The sequence below is a fragment of the Schistocerca gregaria genome, chromosome 1 (genome assembly GCF_023897955.1).
Source record: "Schistocerca gregaria isolate iqSchGreg1 chromosome 1, iqSchGreg1.2, whole genome shotgun sequence".
NCBI classification, from domain to species: Eukaryota; Metazoa; Arthropoda; class Insecta; order Orthoptera; family Acrididae; genus Schistocerca; species Schistocerca gregaria.
In genome coordinates, this window is record NC_064920.1 from 488,710,824 (window position 1) to 488,733,329 (window position 22,506).

Here is a 22,506-nt window from a genome sequence, read left to right on the forward strand (position 1 = left end):
TGCCGGCATCGAATGAGCTGCCCAAGCACAACTCACGACCCGTCTTCACAGCTTAAGGTAAGAGACGAAGTACTGGCAGAACTTAAGCTGTGAGGACGGGTCGTGAGTTGTGCTTGGGTAGCTCAGCCGGTAGAGCACTTGCCTGAGAAAGGCAAAGGTTTCGACTTTGAGTCTCAGTCCGGCACACAGTTCTAATCTGCTAGAAAGTTTCATCTCAACGCACACTCCGCTGCAGAGTGAGAATCTCATTCTGGAAAGGTTACTCACTGCCGCTACTTAAGCTGCGGTAACAACCATGATAAAGAACCACATACGTAACCAGGTTCCTCCAATGTATGGAACAATTAATTGAATTCTGAAAGTGAAAGCAATAATATAAACTCGATTGTAATTTTGCGGAACCAGTACGTGGGTAATGGCCTAGAAACACGAAATCCATACAAAGATGGCAAAGATAAAATTTATTACTGCGTTAAATAATAACTAAAGCAGTCGTAGAATAACAAAGTTTTTAACGTAAATGGAAAAATGAAATATGGCAAATGGGAGCCGAAAGAGTGAGTAAATGGCGTGGGAAATATGGGAAATGACGAAAGGCGGTCACGTTTACAGACCCTTGCATGGAAAGAGTATTCGAAAACCTAGGAAAAGATAGGAATTATGGGAGCAGAAACCTACCACATGTCCTAAAATTCAAAGGGAAGGAGAATGTTATGAATAAGAAAGGACAGAAAATATTTTTTTTCGATATCACCACCTTCACTTTCTGGTCACTACCAGCCATGGCCTGAAGTCATGCCCGATGGTTCTCTTCAGAGTAACGCCGGATGTAATACCCCTGTGCCTCTGGAAAACATCGGGGAAATGGGGCTTCATAACGCACAGGCGCCGCACTCGCCGACGATTGTCATGCAGGGTGGTACAGAATCGTGATTCATCGCTGAACACAATGCTACTCCAGTCATCTGCGTTTCATGCTTCCGAGTAACGTACCAATGCAAGCGCAGCCACTTACGTTGCGGTGTTAATGGGAGCCTTCGCCTGGGACGGTAATTCCCTAGCCCGGTTGCTGCTAGTCTCCAACCAATGGTGTTAGACGGCCCAGTATGTTGCACGGAATCCGTCACTTATTCTTGGATGAAAGCGCAGGTGTGGCGGAGTTACGATGTGCTTGCTGCATAGTACTCCTCCGCGTACTTGAACAAATAACAGACGGATACAGCACAGAGATAGCAATGGGAGCTCTCCCCCTAGACATAGAAGAGACCATCGATAGTCTCTGGTACAACGGCCTCGTCAGCACACTCTGCGACGCTGGCTTCCCCGACGGACTCGTACACCTCATAACCTCAACTCCCATAACAGAAGTTTCAACATTGATACCCAGGACAAACAATCAACACGACATGGTATTCAAGCAGGAGTAGCCCTAGGCAGCTTATCCTCTACATAAATGATATCCCGACAACACAAAACACGATGGTTGCCATCTACGCAAATGACACTTCCGGGGCTGGAAATCATCAGACATTGACTCACGACTACGGACAGTACTCAGAATTATCGAGATTTGGTTGGAGAAATAGCGTATAAAAGTAAACATCGACAAGTGAGAGGTTTCTGTTTACCCATGCAGAGAGAGCCAACTGCGCAAACACTAACTCTGCAGACAGATAACACTACGCATACTCCCAACACACTGACCAGCCACAAAATTATGACTACTGAACTGGCAGCGTCACTTGGCGAGAATGACTCCCAGTCAGATATATGCATCAGTGAGTGTATAGGATGGGGCAGGCACGCGATCTGAGTTTGATCGAGGGCAGATTGTTACGGCCCATAATCTCGGCACGAACGTTTCGGAAACTGCATGACATGTCGGATGCTCGAGGAATGCTGTGGTGAGTGTCTTCACCACTTGGCGAAACAACGTCCAGACGTCGTGGTGTTGGGCGTCCACCCCTCATCTCAAATGTCAGACGTCGTAGGCTGGCAGACTGGTAAAACGGGACAGGCGGTGAACTGTGCCAGAACCGACATAAATGGTTCAAATGGCTCTAAGCACTATGGGACTTAACATTGGAGATCACCAGTCCCCTACACTTAGAACTACTGAAACCAGACTAACATACATGCATGCCCGAAGCAGGATTTGAACCTTTGACCGTGGCAGCAGCGCGGTTCCGGACTGAAGCGCCTCCAACCTCTCGGTCACAGAGGCCGACGCAGAAGTAACAACGCTGGGCAGAGTACAAGCGTGTCTAAAGACAGAGTGCACCGAACCCTCCCAACGATGGGTCTCCACGGTCGACCCAAGCATGTGCCAACGTTAACACAACGAAAACCGTAACTAATACAGAAATGGGCACAAGACCATCGGCACTGGACGTTGGCTCAGCGGCAGAGCGTTGCATGGTCTGATGAATCCCGATATCTTCCTCATCATGTAGATGGTAGGGCGCGAACCCGTCGTCGGGGGAACAGCTGCTTGACAGCTGTGCTGGGGAATGGAGACAAGCTCACTGCTGCTCCATTATGCTCTAAGGAACATTCAAGTGGGTACTCATGGTCATGTGGAGCTCGTGCAAGGTTCCATGACGGTCAGGAAGTACCACACACTGGATAAAGATCACATATACCCATCATGACGATCGTTGCTGATGACGGCAGTGGCATTTTGCAACAAGAGGCCCTGTCAAAAATCCAGGAGTGTGATAGACTTGTTTTAGGAACACAGTGGCGAGTTCCAACTGATGTGCTGGCCCCCAGCTTGCCAGATCTGAACCTGATATAACACATCTGGGATGTTACTGAACGTCGCATCAGAGCTCATGTCCCCCCCCCCCTCCGCCCCTCCCACCCCGCCCACCCAAAGGTGGACATGCCGGCTAATACGTAGGAGGGTCATATGTTCTGGATGATCAGTGTACGTTGCCGTGAAAAAGTCAGATACGTTGTTACCTGGATGGTCGGAAATTCACGTAGGGCAACCACATACAACACGCCGTCAACAAAGAGTACGCGAGGCTCAAGCAGCTCAATTGTCAAAGCACACTAAATAGGAGGGCATCGAGATCTATAAACATAACACTTACCAGAGCCCTGGTGACATGCACAGCTTCAGTCTATGACTACGCAACTCCAACACGTCTGTGCGGAATGCAGGACATACAGAACAAAGTGCTACGAGTCATAAGCACTACACCACGACAAACACGCACCGCAGACTTACATAATGAATACCAGCCCGATACTCTCGTGGAGGTATTCAAAAAACTCGCACGAGGACTGCACAGTAGCTGAAGACACTAAAGCAACCCCTTCACTCCGAATCGGGGGAACAATGATCATAACGCAGGTGGAACCATAACAGCCAAAAAAACATTTTTCCATAGCGGAAATTAACGACTCTTTTAAGGCTATATCGGTGAACGTCTGTATTATAACAAACCTGACTGTCACCGCCCGGTGTACTAATAAAGCCAAACACACAGCTTAACCAGGGAAGCCGGACAGACAAGACACAAGCAAACTCCACACAATGAGCGGCCTGTTTTGTAGTCAAACTGACCACTCAGATGACGACGTGGTATGTCAGAGGTATGCTGACATCCAAGCGTGCCCAGCTACAAAGGTAACACCTATCCACTAATGTATCCTGAGACTCCAGCATGAACGGTCACTATTGGCAGAATCCCGTCAATAGCCCTATTACCTGCCCAGACTGTTGCAAGGTTTACTTTCCCATGGCATTTCCATGGCACCTTTTTTTCTCTGTGCCCTTAAAACCGCTACCCTTCAATCGGTTTCCGCCTACTAGATGAGACTGTATTGTGGGTGATGGTATACAGACATACAGACATTATCAAAGACCCACACACTGTGAAGCCTACATTTGAATACTAAACATTTTGCACAGCTGCCCGTGGAACTTTTGTGGTGGTCACCAGCCTAGTGCGGCAGTGGAGGGGCTCCATTTCTCTTTCTCTGTGTTATACAGGGTGGTCCATCAATAGTGACCGGGCCAAATATCTAACGAAATAAGCACCAAACGAAAAAACTACCTAGAACGAAACTCGTCTAGCTTGAAAGAGAAAACCAGATGGCGCTACAGTTGGCCCCCTAGATGGTGCTACCATAGGTCAAACGGATATCAACTGCGTTTTTTTAAAAATAGGAACCCCCCTTTTTTATTACACATCCGTGTAGTACGTAAAGAAATATGAATGTTTTAGCTGGTCCACTTTATTCGCTTTGTGATAGATGGCGCTGTAATAGTCACAAACGTATAATTACGTGCTATCACGTAACATTTCGCCAGTGCGGATGGTATTTGTTTCATGATAAATTACCCGTGTTAAAATGGACCATTTACCAATTGCGGGTCCACGATGGCTGCGACAAGTGGAACATCAGAGACCTTGGCGGGTTAATGTATAATGCGGCATTATGGGAGGAACGATAACTGGCCCCCATTTATCGATGGCAATCTAAATGGTGCAATAGACGCTGATTCCCTACGTAATGTTCTAACGATGTTACTACAAGATGTTTCACTGCATCACAGAATGGCGATGTACTTCCAACATGATGGCTGTCCAGCACGTAGCTCACGTGCGGTTGAAGCGGTATTGAACAGGATATTTCATTACAGTTAGATTGGTCGTCGAAGCACCATACTGTGGCCGGCACATTCACCTAAACTGACGTCGCCGGATTTCTTTCTGTGGGAAAGTTGAAGGACATTTGCTATCGTGATCCACCGACAACGCCTGACAACATGCGTCAGCGCATTGTGAATGCATGTGCGAACATTACGGAAGGCGAACTACTCGCTGTTGAGAGGAATGTCGTTACACGTATTGCCAAATGCATTGAGGTTGACGAACATCATTTTGAGCATTTATTGTATTAATGTGGTATTTACAGGTAATTACGCTGTAACAGGATGCGTTCTCAGAAATGATAAGTTTACAAAGGTAGATGTATCACATTGGAATAACCGAAATAAAAAGTTCAAACGTGCCTAGGTTCTGTATTTTAATTTGAAAAAACCTACCTGTTACCAACTGTTCGTCTCAAATTGTGAGCCATGTTTGTGACTATTACAGCTCCATCTATCACAAAGCGAAAAATGCGGTCCAACTAAAACATTCATATTTCTTTACGTACTACACGAATATGTAATAAAAATGGGGATTCCTATTTAAAAAACGAAGTTGATATCCGTTTGATCTACGGCAGCGCCATCTAGCACGCCAACCATAGCGCCATCTGGTTTCCCCCTTCAAGCTAGACAAGTTTTGTTCTTTGTAGTTTTGTCGTTTGACGCTTATTTGGTGAGATATTTGGCCCGGTCACGATCAGTGGACCACCCTGTATATAAAGCTGCACAATACAGCGATCTTCCCTTGTGATAGTGAGTCATGGTTGACTGGAACCTTGACGACGAATATGTCTACCCTCACTCCCATGAAGTCCAACGGTAGGCCTCTCTTAGATCCAAATGCCCCACGAGTCTGGCTATCACATAACGGAAGCCCACTGTGAGCCTTGTCACAAACTCCGTCAGGAATCGTTCATGCCGTCTCAAATGGCTACAGGGAGTCTTAGAATCCTTCACAGTAATCACTCAAGATATGACAGCGTTCACGCCCCTTACGTACAATACATCAATAAATACGAACGACACTAATACACTCTAGTGGCCGTTTTTCCTGCCACCGAGAACTGCAGCTTCAACAATCTGCATCCTGCCGACGGTGTGTAAGTGTACGAAATTATATTGACATCCGACCACGTCGCCGGCCGTGGTAGCCGAGCGGTTCTAGGCGCTACAGTCTGGAACCGCGCGTGCGCTACGGTCGCAGGTTCGAATCCTGCCTCGGGCATGGATGTGTGTGATGTCCTTAGGTTGATTAGGTTTAAGTAGTTCTAAGATCCAGGGGACTGATGACCTCAGAAGTCAAGTCCCATAGTGCTCAGAGCCATTTTGAACCGACCACGTCTGCTGTGTGGTTTACGCCATCTGCCATGCAGTACAGTTAAACGCCGTGACAGAATCGAATACAAATCGATTCTTCCTCTGTTGTTTGCAATATCTCGGTTTTATTCACCCTCATTCCACCTTGTAATTCTCCATTTCCTTATTGCGTGTGTGCGTTAACGTACAAGCAAATGACGTAAAGTACCACAACTTTTACGTTACTTACTAAAAGTTAGAAACTATTTTTGTGTATGACGTACGTATTTGGTGGACATGAAATAATTTCCATCTTCAGACAACATGAGGACCATGGCAGCACAGTGTTAAAGAAGACTCGCAATTGTTATTAACAGTGCTGTATGTTGTTGTTTCAGACGCAACGGAGGCCAACCTGACGTGCTACCAGTGTGTGCGACAGGACTATGAAGAATGTGGCAACGACACGCTGCTGCCGTGTCCGCCGACCAAGGACCGCTGTGTCACGCACATCGCCAAGGACAGTGAGTACCGGCTCTTCTCCATCTCTGGTGGCTGACATATTTCACCCCTTTAGCACTTGTTTCCTCTACAATTCAACTTTGTATCTAAAAAGCAATGAAAGAATTAAGAGAAAGTTTCGTAAGTGGGATTAAAAGTCAGCGTGAAAGGATATCGATAATAAGATTCGTTGGTGTAATTGCTGTCTTCAGTACAAATGAGGAAAAATTACGGAAGTTGTTGAACAGAATGAATAAGAAAATAATATGGGTTGGCAGTTAGCCAAGCGATAAGTATAATGCTAAAATTGGGAATCATTAAAGGAGTCACGTAGAAAATCGTGTAGTTGCACAGATACATACAGACATACATACTGTAATCCTTGTTTCATAGATCATGAATACGACATTTCGTAATGATGTGCAGCGTGTCCTTTCACATAAATTTTTTACATAAAATAATGAATGTTTTGCATTTTTATTTTTTTTTATTTTTTTATTATTATTATATTTTTTACAGTTACTACTTCATACCTAAGAATTCATCTATTGAGTAGAAGGAGTTGTCGTTCAGAAATTCTTTTAATTTGCTTTAAAATGTTGGTTGGCTATCTGTTTTGGCAAATGACCATAGATCTTTGTGGCAGTATAATTCACCCCTTTCTGTGCAAAAGGGAGATTTAATCCAGAATAGTTAATATCATCCTTTCTTTCAGTGCTGTTATTTTTGAATTGGGATGTGTTAATAATGACAAATTTCATAAGTGAATATATGTATTGCGTAGGTATTGTGAATATCGTGAGTTCCTTAAATAAATGTCCGCAAGGTGATTTTGGGTGAGCTCCAGCTATTATTCTGATTACACGCTTTTGTGCAATGAATACTTTCTCTCTTAATGACGAATTGCCCCAAAATATGATGCTACATGAAAGCAGTGACTGAAAATAGGAATACTAGGTTAATTTACTGTTATGTTTATCACCAAAATTTCCAATAACCATAATAGCATAAGTAGCTGAACCTAACCGTTTCAGCAGATCATCGATGTGTTTCTTCCAATTAAATTTCTCATCAATGCACACAACCAGAAATTTTGAGTATTCTGCTTTAACAACAGACTTCATAGTCTATATTTATCAATGGTTTTAGGCCATTTACTGTACAGAATTGTATAAACTGTGTTTTCTCAAAATTTAGCGAGAGTCAATTCGCAGAGAACCACTTAATAATTTTCAGAAAGACATTATTTCCAACTTCCTCAGCTGATTCTTGCTTCTTGGGTGTGATTACTATACTTGTATCATCAGCAAAAAGAACTAGCTTTGTGTCTCCATGAAAATAGAGTGGCAAGTCGTTATTATGTATCTAGAACAATAAGGGACCCAAGGCTGAACCTTGTGGGACACCAGTCTTGATACTCCCCAGTTAGAGAACTCTGCTGGTTTTTGCAGACTATCTGTACTGTTAATTCTTCTGCAGTCTTCCAGTTAAGTATGAATTAAACCATTTGTGCTCTGTCCCACTCATACCACAGTACTTAAGCTTAACTAGAAGAATTTCATGATTCACACAATCAAAAGCCTTTGAGAGATCACAAAATGTCCCAATGGGTGATGTTCGCTTATTCAATGCATTTAATATTTGATCGGTGAAAGCATATATAGCATCATCTGTTGAAAAGCCTTTCTCAAAATCAAACTGACATTTTGTTAGTACTTCATTTTTACAAATATATGATACTAATCTCGGTTACATTACTTTTTCAAGAATTTTGGATAAAGCTGTCATAAGTGAGATCTATCCCCTTTTTTATGGCTCGGACAAAAGAAATTCTGTTACGTTGGAAGAAAAATAATGAATAACTGGTGAAACAAGTAGGATATAGACAGATTACCTTATGAAAAGACAGCATTCCATGGCGAAAAAGACGTCTGCTTTTCTGAAACCCAGGCCTTAATTTGAGGAGGAAATCACCGAGAATGTGCGCCCAGTGCAAATCAGTGCGTAGAAGTGAACCGTGGACTGCGAAGAAAACGGCAATACAGATTAATCGAAGCGTTTGAGAAGCGGTACTACAGAAATAGTTTGGAAATTAAGTCGACTGATGAGATAAGAGATGAGGCAGATTTGCACAGAACCACCGAGGAGAGGAACATATGGCGAACGCTGATGAAAGTGTCACGTTTACAATACGTTTTGAGCCATCAGGAGATTGCTTCCATGGTACCAGATAAGCTGCAAATGGAGAAATCGTAGAGGAAGACGGAGATTGGAATATGTCCAACAAATAATTGGGGAAATGGGGTGCAAGTGCAATTCTGAGATGAAAATGTTGGTACAGGAAAAGAAACTGTGGCGGTCACCATAGAACCAATCAAAAAACCAATAAAACGCAGATAAACACACAAATAAAGTAAATAAATAAACACGCTATATAACAAGTTAGAGTACGCGAGTGGCTGATCTGTTTACACAAAGTCACCAAGCAGGGCGCCAAATTACAAATAACACACTGCATACAATCAGAGCTGCTATTTAACATTTATGGAATATTTCGTTCGTACTTAGAGAACCAGAGACCTATTAAAATCTGTAACATAGATGTTCCACAGTAACATTTGTTTTATAGCAGTAAGCCGACTTTCTGCTTTGCAGCCCATCCTCAGACAACTAGGATTTGGGAAGGATGGGGAAGAAAATCGACCATGCCCTGACAAAGGAACCAGCACGGAATTTGCCTCAAGCGTTTTAGGGAAATCACAGAAAAACTAAATAAGGATTGCCGTATTCGGGTTTGAATCGTCGTCCTCCCGAACGCGAGTCCAGTATGCTAACCACTGTGCCACCTCGCTCGATTATTATTTTGGAATTTAAGTTTTTGATAACATATATGTTTTTAATGATGGGAATAGACATATCTAGTGTATTTTGTGCAATTTCGCACTGGACAATAGGCTGAAGGTAATAAAGGGCAAGATGCTGAGTCAGCAAAAATTCTGCCCTGTCAGCAAAAATTCCGTCTCATGACAGACACCTAAATTTTGTGCTGTGTTCAGTATTTAAAAGGTCAAAAATAGGTAAGCACCTAAAATTCTGCCTCGTCAGTAATTTCATCTCTCTGTGTAGATTAAGCAGCACTTGATAACGCACATAGTTCGATCTCTGTACGATACTGGTGTACAGCGCAATGGATTCTCAAATTAAATACTTCATCTGAATTGTTCTCTGAAACAAGCATGATGCTCCTCAAGTGTCACAATGTTATTTCACATCTAAACTGTATGCAAAAATCTGTCAATAACACAAAAATGTCAAGATTCACAACGTTATATCCATACACTCACGCATATCCGTAAAAGATAATGTCTGAAACGTGACTGTAGACTACGAAATTAAGTGCCTGTCATGCTACTTCAGTGTCTAAGTTGTTACTAAGAAATGCTGCTACAAAGTAACATGATAATCAGGCAGTTGACATTTTATTGTTAGGCTTGAATGAAGCTATCTACAAAAATATACGTGATGAGGCCTATAATTTAATTAAACCTGATGTTGGCGAAAAATACTATGTTATTTACTAGAAGAATGCAGTTAATTTACAACTTCCATTGACACCTAAAGCATGAATGTGAGCTCTGAAATTCATTGCCATAATGCTAATTCCATATTTCCAAAAATTTTTGTAACTGTACAACACACATGCAGCATGCTAATCAGGCAGCTGACATTTGATCCTATGCCTTAATGAGAATATGAACAAAAACTAAACTCGACCAAGTACTATTCTATTTTGTTGGGGGAGGGGAGGGGGGAATAACAGTCATGTTCTAATCGAGAAAAATATAGCCAACGTTTAATGTTGGTGAATTCCTGACATCATTTTAATTACTTTTTGATCTTGGACCTGCATATGGTCTTGTTTCGTTGGCATTGTCTACACCGACATCTGCAGGTGTTAAGGGCATCGGTCATCGATGGTGTGCGCTATTTGTCCAATATATATGTCTTGTCACATTGGCGTGGAATTCCGCTGCCTTCCGCAACTGATGTCATCTCTGACACTCCCCAGTGTCACACAGTGGGAAGTACATGACACTGATTGGGGATTGCAAGGATGACCTCGGTTTGCAGGAAACTGGGATCTATCAGATTCCGTTGCAATATCGTTAAAAAACCATCGACATTCGCACTAGAGACAATTTTATCAATTTAGACGGCGACTACAATTTCAGCAAGGCCTGGGATCCAGCACTGAGTCTAATTAAGAAGACTCTCGGCAAAGACAACAGTCTAACGACCAGGGCAGGTAGGGCAACTAAGTCGATGCTACTGAGGACGCAAGGTAGCGTGTATTCGCTGTTGTCAGTTAAATGCTGCAGAGCCTGGTAGTTAGGTATAACGGTCTTGTCCTCTCAAGACGTTTCTAATACCGTTAAATAAGTACTTCATTCCAGTTAAAAAATAACATATACTTCTTTCAGCGCGTTGGTTTATGAGGAACGAAATGGATTAGCCATGCAACACTACTGCACGCCTTCCCTCCTGCGTACCAGCATTTACTGAGAACCTCGTTTCGATGTCTCGAAACGCTCAAGGAATTAAATGGGTGTTACGTCTCACATGACTCACCTGCGTATGTAATCACTCGCGCTTTGTAGCGTAACGACGTAAGTTTTGTATAAATGATTTTCTTCTGACATATGACCAAGTGCAGACTTCGTCACCAACGTTAGTTACAAACCACTTCAGAATTATTTAAACTCTTTTTATAAGTGGTCGCTGAATGGTTCTTCAACGAAACTGTAATTAAAACACCATCATTTGAGTAGTATGCGCAGAATTACGTCACTCAGTTCAATTGGTTTGCGCAAACTTTTTTCAATTTAGATGTCATTTTTTTCCCAGACATTATATTAACGCAAGAATCTGCTTTAATAAATATTAAAACCACATTGAATAAACTTTTAAGACTCTAACTCGCGATGAACGTTGTCAGAATTAATAATCTTGTCAAATAAATCAACAATTCTTCATAAATAAAATCTCGGAACACGTATTTAAACTTTTGTAGTATACACTAGTTTATTAACTTCCTATATACTACATATAGACGTGAACCTGAACCTTGAGAAGATAGGACTGAACATTTACAACATGATTAAACTTGCTATGACGTCACTGTTGTAGAAAACATTACAAATTCTTATTTTTTCAGTTTTTAGAAGCACGACGCAACAACTCGGTTACAGGATCTTCTGTTGCTGTTTGGCTGTCGACCCGCGACGTATAGTGGCCAGCAATTTTCTCTCTGGTCCGGCAGCGAAGATGCTGTCTCCGTTCGTTGCGCCGCTCTCTCCGTACATGAAACATAAAAATAAATACAAAACTTGAGATAATTCACAACAATTATAAATATTACAAAATACCTAAACAAAACACAAAATTAAACTTACATTCACCCGCAAACTGGGCTGACACTGGTGGATGGGCGACGCTTCAATATCACGTCCCACTACAGCTTGTAGCGGCAGATAGCCCTCAATCTATCACCCCTAACAAGAATATTTAGCAGGGTTGGGTGTCCTTGAATTGGACAGTGGCGAAAACGAAACTTTCTGGCAAATTAAAACTGTGTGCCCGACCGAGACTCGAACTCGGAACCTTTGCCTTTCGCGGGCATGTGCTCTACCAACTGAGCTACCGAAGCACGGCTCACGCCCGGTACTCACATCTTTACTTCTGCCAGTATCTCGTCTCCTACCTTCCAAACTTTACAGAAGCTCTCCTGCGGCCCTTGTAGAATTAGCACTCCTGAAAGAAAGGATATTGCGGAGACATGGCTTAGCCACAGCCTGGGGGAGGTTTCCAGAATGAGATTTTCACTCTGCAGCGGAGTGTGCGCTGATATTAAACTTTCTGGCAGATTGGTAGACCACTTGCCCTTGAAAGGCAAAGGTGCGAGTTCGAGTCTAGGTCGGGCACACAGTTTTAATCTTCCAGAAAGTTTCATATCAGCGCACACTCCGCTGCAGAGTGAAAATCTCATTCTGGAAACCTCCCCCAGGCTGCGGCCAAGCCATGTCTCCGCAATATCCTTTCTTTCAGGAGTGCTAGTTCTGCAAGGTTCGCAGGAGAACTTCTGTAAAGTTTGGAAGGTAGGAGACGAGATACTGGCAGAAGTAAAGCTGTTAGTACCGTACGTGAGTCGTATTTCGGTAGCTCAGATGGTAGAGCACTTGCCCGCGAAAGGCAAAGGTCCCGAGTTCGAGTTTCGGTCGAGCACACAGTTTTAATCTACCAGAAAGTTTCATATCAGCGCACATTCCGCTGCAGAGTGAAAATCTCATTCTGGAAACCTCCCCCAGGCTGCGGCCAAGCCATGTCTCCGCAATATCCTTTCTTTCAGGAGTGCTAGTTCTGCAAGGTTCACAGGAGAACTTCTGTAAAGTTTGGAAGGTAGGAGACGAGATACTGGCAGAAGTAAAGCTGTTAGTACCGTGCGTGAGTCGTATTTCGGTAGCTCAGATGGTAGAGCACTTGCCCGCGAAAGGCAAAGGTCCCGAGTTCGAGTTTCGGTCGAGCACACAGTTTTAATCTGTCAGAAAGTTTCATATCAGCGCACACTCCGCTGCAGAGTGAAAATCTCATTCAGAGGCGAAAACGTTTGGCGAGATCAGCTACATCACTTCGTAACCGTTTTCTTTAGATAAAATCGGAACATTTTCAGTGGTAATAGGTGATGGTGAGTTGCAGAGACATGCGAACGAAACAGAAGATGAACGAGTAACTAAAAACGTTGTGGGAAGTTCTAGACAGTTTTGCAATGAGAAACTGCAGATTCTACTTTCTACAAATTTCTTTCCTCTAGAGCATTAAGGCTTCGATTGGCGCGCTAAGTCGATATTATTTTAGCGGTCATCACGCCTGACTGACATGCTAAGGATTTGCGTTCAACTCATACTGCCAGTGGTTTTTCCTTTATGAGAGGACTGCAACAGGGTTCATTTAGCCTCGTGATGATAGCTAAGGAGCTACTAGCGTGAGAAGTGATGCTCCCACGTCTGGGAAACCGACAACGGCCGAGAGAATAATGTGCTGATCCATGCCCCATCCAAATGACGCCGTTGGCAGAAGATCGTACAGTGGATAGTCGGTACTGAATGGTCCTCTCGGTGCTGAATGGTCCACTGGGGTTCATCCTTGAGATATGAGGGCCATGCAATAAATAAAGCCCCATTGTTATTACACTCATTAATACATGTAGGAAAACGAGGTGTGCTGACCGCATACCCCTCCATACAGCATCCAATGATGACATTGGCAGAAAATGGTACGGCTGTATTTCGTGCCCCATTGGCCCACCGAGGGACAGAATATGGAACATTTCGTTAACATATGTAGGAAAACGTACTTCTACGTGCTTAAAGTTTTATGTTTCTTCTGTACGCATGAGAAGTTTCCAACAATTCCGATAAATGGTAGAGCACTAGTCTACCATCAAAATGACGTCCACGTAAGACATTTATGACAAGAAACAAGCTGCAACCGAATTGTCTGGTGTGCTAAATCTGCGAACATTTGTTTGCACTGTATCGTAATTATGCAGTTGGCAGGAGTACTGTTAGGCGACGCGGAAAGAGAGTTAGAGGGTCAGGAAGTGCAAAGATTGAGTTCCATGGTCGGTAGCATCCTGTCACAGTCACTGCTCCCGAAATGATGAATAGCGCAGTTGCCATTATCCGAGCATATCGGTGTTCAAACCACACAACTGGCGCTACAATTGAGACGTTGAGATCAAAAAGGGGTATGTCACTCAGTTGATATTCTGAAATATTTTGAAAAAATTGTATAATTCTGAATAGCGTTACTCCCAAACCTTAAGTTAGTCCCACAGACTCGTGCGGAAGAATGCAATGTTATACCAACAATCTGAAATCATAGGATGAAGGCAACTAATAGAAAATGGTAACAGAGTATGACTGACATATCCCTCTTTAGATGTAAACAAGTCATTGTATTGAAATATTGTATAACGAAACAAAATACCACATCTACAAGCAAAATATTATTTTTAATCATTTCAACATTGTCATACGCATGCAACATGGGAGAGTTAATTCCACGTGTTTCACTTATGAAACAACCCTTTTTATATTGACAGAGATATATGTTCATAAATTTGTCCTTCTTGATCGCTGTCCCAAACTTCACTTCCAGATTCATTGGCGTCCTCTCCACCAGTCAGTTTTACTAATATCGCATTGCTTTAGGAGGCTACCAAAATAGTCACGAAACTGCAAAGGGATAACGTCAGTTAAGCGTGCAATATCCTTAAGTTTCTCAAGTTTCAGTGGAATGACGTCCATGTTTGCTCTCAGCACATTATGAAAATGAGGGATTGTCCCAGCCTTAACCAGATGAAAATCATACTTCACCATTCCACTGCTATTAGGTGAAACAGAGACGCATTTTGACTGGTCAGTGTACTCAAATAGTTTGTAAAGTGCAAGAGCCCATTTCTTTCATTTCACATTTACAGATTTCTTAAAAATAAATCTAGATGTTTCTGATAATCAAGAAATGCGTCTTGCGTGCATAGTTCAATATGTATGCGTTTCCTTGCTTTCTGTAGATCTGTGAACCATTGGTGAAGAGTGTACACTGTGTCCTGTTTCCTTTTCCGTAATTCCGGACTTGTGAAGTCCCTGTCAGAGGCATTGTAAGAATGCCCACGGGTTGGGGACATGTGGGAAACGTGGAAAATATACCACTATGAACTGAAGTGTACCAAAATTGAACCATTGTGCGATTCCTATTCTGTCCTGTACATGCATCTGAAAATCCATACAACGTTTTCACACTAGAGGCCACATGTTTAGTTATGAAATCCATAAGGAGAGAAACTACTGCATTAGGACCCTTCTTAGCGGTTACTTCATCAAACATATAAATGAAAGATTTGTTATCAGAAAATCTATGAATACCAAAAATAAATACCCATGGATGCCGCAAATAGAACATATCAGTTACCGGCTTGTGCGGAACAGGCACGTTCTGCACGAAATGGAATGTGATTATATCTGATTTTCCCACCTCTTCTCCTTGTACAAGTTATTCACAACATGCCATGTTATCATAGAATTGACGTGCCCGGAGCGTATGGAGTTTCAACTCATTTTGCGCTGCAATCTTGATAGCAGGGTTGCTCTCTCCTTCAATTTTACATGTAAGCCTTTCGCATTCAGCACGGCCATACACTCGAGGACTATCAAAGTCATAGTTGTAGTGAAACTTGAATTAATCATAACAATAAGGATATCGTACGGTACGTTTGGTTTGAACAACCCTGGGTCAGTAGAACGCAATAGTGGTTTCAGTGTCTACCACGACCATCGTGTGGCGAAGTCTCTCCTCCTTGACTTAAGCGGCACAGTATCTCCACTCGGCGTTTTGTTATGCCATGGAGTGCAATAAAAGCTTTCTTGCATACCATAGTTTCCTTTAAGCCAACTTTAACCTGCAGATACAAGTGAATTATCATAAAACAAAAATCTACATAATTATAATACTGTAACCCAATTAAATATATGCCTTAACTATTTGAGTTAAAGATTTTACAAAACGTGGATCAAAGATGTGCATAATTCGGGAACGAAGTGGCTAGTAAATTAATATTAGAGTTGTCATGCCAGTTACCTTATAATAATAGTTTGCTGTCCTTCCACGATTGGTAATGGAATTTGGGCGTGGTCTCCTTGCTTTTGGAATGAAGGGAAGAATGTGAACACTCAAGTACCCGTCCTGTCCATCTTTGTTGGGCATACTGTTGAATTCTGTCAACAATAGTCCCTTCTCAGCAAATGAGAACTTCTCAAAACATTTACGCCGGTATCTCCAAACAGACATTAGCGTATTATCAACCTATATACTCGGCGAATAACATATCTTTATCGATTTCCTGTATTACAACTAGAACGTAAATTGAAACTTTGCGTCCATGAAAGGAATTTATATTCACATTTTAGTACAACGTTCCTACAGAACTTGAACTTGCCTCTGCTACAGAATATTACATTATGTACGAGAATTCAAACAATGACTATTGTATGATTATTTATCTGCAATCTGCACCTGTTTCCCTCATAGGAACAATGTTTCCTTTGCAGTTGGTATGCTCCAAACCCTTGACCTTCTTTTGTTTAATCACAACCCTCTTCCACAATTCGGGGCGTCTTTTCTTCCTTCTAAATTCATGTAAATCGTCTTCGATCTCGTCTGACGGTTCCATCACCGAAGCCATTTTGAAATCTCACAGCTGATTGCTGCAAACAGCTACAGTAGTAACCTCACGCCTCACGATCTTTCGTGCCATATTGGGACTTGTCTTTGTGACAAGTCCTCTTTCTGCACGAAACGTAATTTCAACACTGGATTTGGCAGGAGGAAAAAACACTGAAAAAGTCCCATTTTAGAACCAACAGATGCGGAATCGTGTGAAAAAACCAACTACAGTAATAACTCATATACTGCAAAAATGATGACAAGTCCCGTTTCTAATCTCAACGCCTCAATTATAGGTGAGCATCGAAACTGCGTTTGCAGTGACTGAGATTCTTGTATATTCAATGGTGAGCTCAAGAGGGCTTCCGCGAATCCTCACAACAAGTCAAAAGATTCAAAGAAATGCCATTTCATCTGAACTGTTGGAGCAGTTTGAGGCAACTGAAAGTCTGTTTCATCACGAAATGTTACTGGTGACGAAAGCTGGATACATCACTTTCATCTGGAAACAAAAAGGCAGACTCTGACGTATCATCGTCAGCAATCACCAAAAAACAAATTCAGGACAGGTCCCTCCGCAGACAAAATAATGATGGCAGACTTTTCCGATAGTGATGGTGTAATTCTCGAGGACGTGTTGCCAAACCAACCACTAATTCAGAAGCATATGTGAAGAATGGGAACCAGCTCAAGAATCTTTTCCGATGTATTCAATCGGACAAGAATCCAAAAGAAATGTTGGTCCAAAATGACTGTGTACTCCCAGACGAAACGTTCAGAACCTGGGAATACATTGCCAAATTGGGTTGGTCATCATTGCCTCATCTACCTTTCAACACAGACCTGGTGCCCCCAGACTTCCACATGTTGCGCCACTTCAGTAGAAACATAGCGACGACCACAGGACAAAAGCTAAAACTAATAGGGAATACATGCTCTTACACAGAAAGAGCTGGCGGAAGAACGTAGAAAGTGGTGGAGACTACGCAGAAAAATAGTAAATGTGCATCTACATCCACACTTTGCAAGGCACTTAGGGTGAGGCGGGAGGTGCTTTGCGCAACACTGTCAGTTCCCCTTTTTCCCGCTCCTGTCTCCATTGGTTCGCAGGAACAACGGTTGCTGGTAACCCGCCGACTGAAGTTGAATCTCTAATTTCATCTTCTCACTCTCTTCGTGAGATATATGTAGGAAAAGGCAATATATTGGTTGGTTCTTCTAGTTCCATACATTGATGGAATGTTAACAGTAAACCAAACAGTCCGCGTCTGATACTGTAGTTGACTGAGCACTTTCGTGACGCATTCGTGCATACTAAAAGAACGTGTACGTAAAACCCCTCATGTCCTTCGAATATTGTCTATTTCGTCCATCAGTTCTATTTATACGGATCTCAGCATGTTTAAGTATTGGTCAAACCAGGCTGTTGTAACCTGTCTCCTTCGTAGGTGGACTAAATTTCACGAGCATTCTTCCCATTAATTTCAGTCTGGCATCTCCCTTACTTACAATTAGTTTTATGTCGCTGTTCCACTTGAAATCACTTCGTACGTATGTACCTAGACACACTGAGATGACAAAAGTCATGGGGTACCTTCTAATACTGTGTCGGACCTCCTTTTGCCCGGTGTGGTGCAGCAGTGATTATGCCCCGTAAATGTTCGATGTGATTCATTTCGGGCGATCTGAATAGCCAGATCATTCTCTCGAACTGTCCAGAATGTTCTTCAAACAAATCGTGAACAATTGTGCACCTGTGAGATGATACATTATAATCCAAAAAAACTCCATCGTTGTTTGGAAACACACTATTGGCCATTAAAATTGCTACACCAAGAAGAAATGCAGGTGATACACGGGTATTAATTGGACAAATATATTATACTAGAACCGACATGTGATTACATTTTCACACCATTTGGGTGCATAGATCCCGATAAATCAGTACCCAGAACAACCGCCTCTGGCCGTAATAACGGCCTTGATACGCCTGGGCATTGAGTCAAACAGAGCTTGGATGGCGTGTACAGGTACAGCTGCCCATGCAGCTTCAACACGATACCACTGTTCATCAAGAGTAGTGACTGGCGTATTGTGACGAGCCAGTTGTTCGGCCACCATTGACCAGACGTTTCCAATTGGTGAGAGATCTGGAGAATGTGCTGGCCAGGGCAGCAGTCGAACATTTTCTGTATTCAGAAAGGCCCGTACAGGACCTGCAACATGCGGTCGTGCATTATCCTGCTGAAATGGTTTCTCAGGGATCGAATGAAGGGTAGAGCCAAGGGTATTAACACATCTGAAATGTAACGTCCACTGTTGAAAGTACCGTCAATGCGAACAAGAGGTGACCGAGACGTGTAACCAATGGCACCCCATACCATCACGCCGAGTGATACTCCAGTATGGCGATGAGGAAAACACGCTTCCAATGTGCGTTCACCGCGATGTCGCCCAACACGGATGCGACCATCATGATGCTGTAAACAGAACCTGGATTCATCCGAAAAAATAACGTTTTGCCATTCGTGCACCCTGGTCGTTGAGTACACCATCGCAGTCGCTCCTGTCTGTGATGCAGCGTCAAGGGTAATCTTAGCCATGGTCTCCGAGGTGATAGTCCATTCTGCTGCAAACGTCGTCGAACTGTTCGTGCAGATGGTTGTTGTCTTGCAAACGTCCCCATCTGTTGACTCAGGGATCGAGAAGTGATTGCACGATCCGTTACAGGCATGCGGATAAGATGCCTGTCATCTCGACTGCTAGTGATACGAAGCCGTTGGGCTCCAGCACGGCGTTCCGTATTACCCTCCTGAACCCACCGATTCCATATTCTGCTAACATTCATTGGATCTAGAGCAACGCGAGGAACAATGTCGCGATACGATAAACAGCAATCGCGATAGGCTACAATCCGACCTTTATCAAAGTCGGGAAACGTGATGGTACGCATTTCTCCTCCTTACACGGAGCATCGCAACAACGCCGATCAACTGCTGTTTGTGTATGAGAAATCGGTTGGAAACTTTTTTCATGTCAGCAAGTTGTAGGTGTCGCCACCGGCACCAACCTTGCGTGAATGCTCTGAAAAGTTAATCATTTGCATATCACAGCACCTTCTTCCTGTCGGTTAAATTTCGCTTCTGTAGCATGCCATCTTCGTGGTGCAGCTATTTTAATGGGCAGTAGTGTATGAAGTCCATGAATGACTGCAAATGGTCTCCAAGTAGCCGAAAATAACCATTTCCAGTAAATGATCGGTTCAGTTGGACACAGTCCATTCCATGCAAACACAGCTCACACTATTATGGAGCCACTACCAGCTTACACACTGCCTCGTCGACATCTTGGGTCCATGGCTTCGTGGAGTCTGCGCCACACTCGGACCCTACCATCAGCTCTTACGAGCAGAAATCGGGACTCATGTGACCAGGGCACGATTTCCAGTCGTCTTCGGTACAAGCAGTACGGTGACGACCCCAGGAGAGGCGCTGCGATGTTATCCTGTTAGCAGAGGGTCTCGCGTCGGTCGTCTGGTTCCATAGCCCATTAATCCAAGATTGCACCACACTGTCCTAACAGACGTAGTGTTACTTGTGTGTTGGTACTGACAACCCTACGCAAACGCCGCTGTTCTCGTTCGTTAGGTGGAGGATGTCGGCCACTGCGTTGTCCGTGGTGAGCGGTAATTCTGAAATTTGATATTCTCGGCACACTCTTGACACTGTGGGTAGCGGAATACTGAATTCCCTAACGATTCCCGAAATGGAATGTCTGCTGCGTCTAGATCCAACAGCCGTTCCGCTTTCAAAGTATGTTAATTCTAGCCGTGTGGCCATAATCACGTCGTAAACCTTCTCACATCAATCACCAGAGTACAAATGACAGCTCCGTTAATGCACTGCACTTTTATACCTTGTGTACGCGATACTGCCACCATGTGTAATGTGCATGTCGCTGTCCCATGAATTTCTTCACCTCAGTGCATTTTATGCATATGATGACTTCCAGTGATTGTTCTGCTATCATGTAATCGCACAATAATGCGTCTTCCTGTCTGTTTGTGAACAATAAGTAACATTTGTTTACGTTAAACATGAACCAAACGTTGATCCTCTACAAGTCTTCGAGCATTTCGCTATAATTTTCTAGCATTGTGAGTTCTCTGTATGTAATATCATCTACGTAAAGCCTCATGGAAATTCCGATTAATCCACTAGGTGGTTTATACATATTATGAAAATTAATGGTGTGTAACACTCCTCTGGCGTGTGCCGTAAGCTAATTTTTCGTCTGAATATTTATCTTCGTTGAGAATGACATGCCGTGTTCTGTTTGCAAGAAGCTGTTGAATCCAACCACATATTCTGTATTATATTCCGTAAATTCATATTTTTATCACTAAACGGCAGTGTGGGACTGCATCGAACGCCTTCCAGAAGTCAGGTATCTACAGTTTACTATATCATTATACGTGGGCGTAAAACATGTTCAAAATGCTACAAGAGTTCGGCGTCAGAGTTATAGCTATTTTTAAAATTTAAAAGTTTCTTATTTTAGTTTTATTTAATGTCAGTATCATGTACTTTACAAAATATTAAAATGTGATGACAACCTGCAGTTGGCTAAGTAACCATCTTCGGAGCTGATAACAAGCAAAGGACAGAAAACGGGCGTAAGTTAAATTTTAAGAGCTATAGTCTGAAGTTATAAACGTCTGAAAGTGACGAATAAATAAAAGGAATAACGTACAGGTTATGGTGAAATACACTCCTGGAAATTGAAATAGGAACACCGTGAATTCATTGTCCCAGGAAGGGGAAACTTTATTGACTCATTCCTGGGGTCAGATACATCACATGATCACACTGACAGAACCACAGGCACATAGACACAGGCAACAGAGCATGCACAATGTCGGCACTAGTACAGTGTATATCCACCTTTCGCAGCAATGCAGGCTGCTATTCTCCCATGGAGACGATCGTAGAGATGCTGAATGTAGTCCTGTGGAACGGCTTGCCATGCCATTTTCACCTGGCGCCTCAGTTGGACCAGCGTTCGTGCTGGACGTGCAGACCGCGTGAGACGACGCTTCATCCAGTCCCAAACATGCTCAATGGGGGACAGATCCGGAGATCTTGCTGGCCAAGGTGGTTGACTTACACCTTCTACAGCACGTTGGGTGGCACGGGATACATGCGGACGTGCTTTGTCCTGTTGGAACAGCAAGTTCCCTTGCCGGTCTAGGAATGCTAGAACGATGGGTTCGATGACGGTTTGGATGTACCGTGCACTATTCAGTGTCCCCTCGACGATCACCAGAGGTGTACGGCCAGTGTAGGAGATCGCTCAACACACCATGATGCCGGGTGTTGGCCCTGTGTGCCTCGGTCGTATGCAGTCCTGATTGTGGCGCTCACCTGCACGGCGCCAAACACGCATACGACCATCATTGGCACCAAGGCAGAAGCGACTCTCATCGCTGAAGACGACACGTCTCCATTCGTCCCTCCATTCACGCCTGTCGCGACACCACTGGAGGCGGGCTGCACGATGTTGGGGCGTGAGCGGAAGGCGGCCTAACGGTGTGCGGGAACGTGGCCCAGTTTCATGGAGACGGTTGCGAATGGTCCTCGCCGATACCCCAGGAGCAACAATGTCCCTAATTTGCTGGGAAGTGGCGGTGCGGTCGCCTACGGCACTGCGTAGGATCCTACGGTCTTCGCGTGGATCCGTGCGTCGCTGTGGTCCGGTCC

The 22,506-nt window shown here is 43.5% G+C and overlaps 1 protein-coding gene across 1 annotated transcript in view; it reads left to right on the forward strand.

The window, feature by feature from the left end:
• The window catches only part of LOC126353795 (uncharacterized), a 349,588-nt gene that overhangs the window by 322,197 nt on the left and 4,885 nt on the right, over positions 1–22,506 (forward strand). The window contains exon 2 of the mRNA XM_050002893.1: positions 6,364–6,489. Coding sequence (XP_049858850.1) covers positions 6,364–6,489 — 126 coding nt within the window. The remainder of the gene's footprint in view (positions 1–6,363; positions 6,490–22,506) is intronic.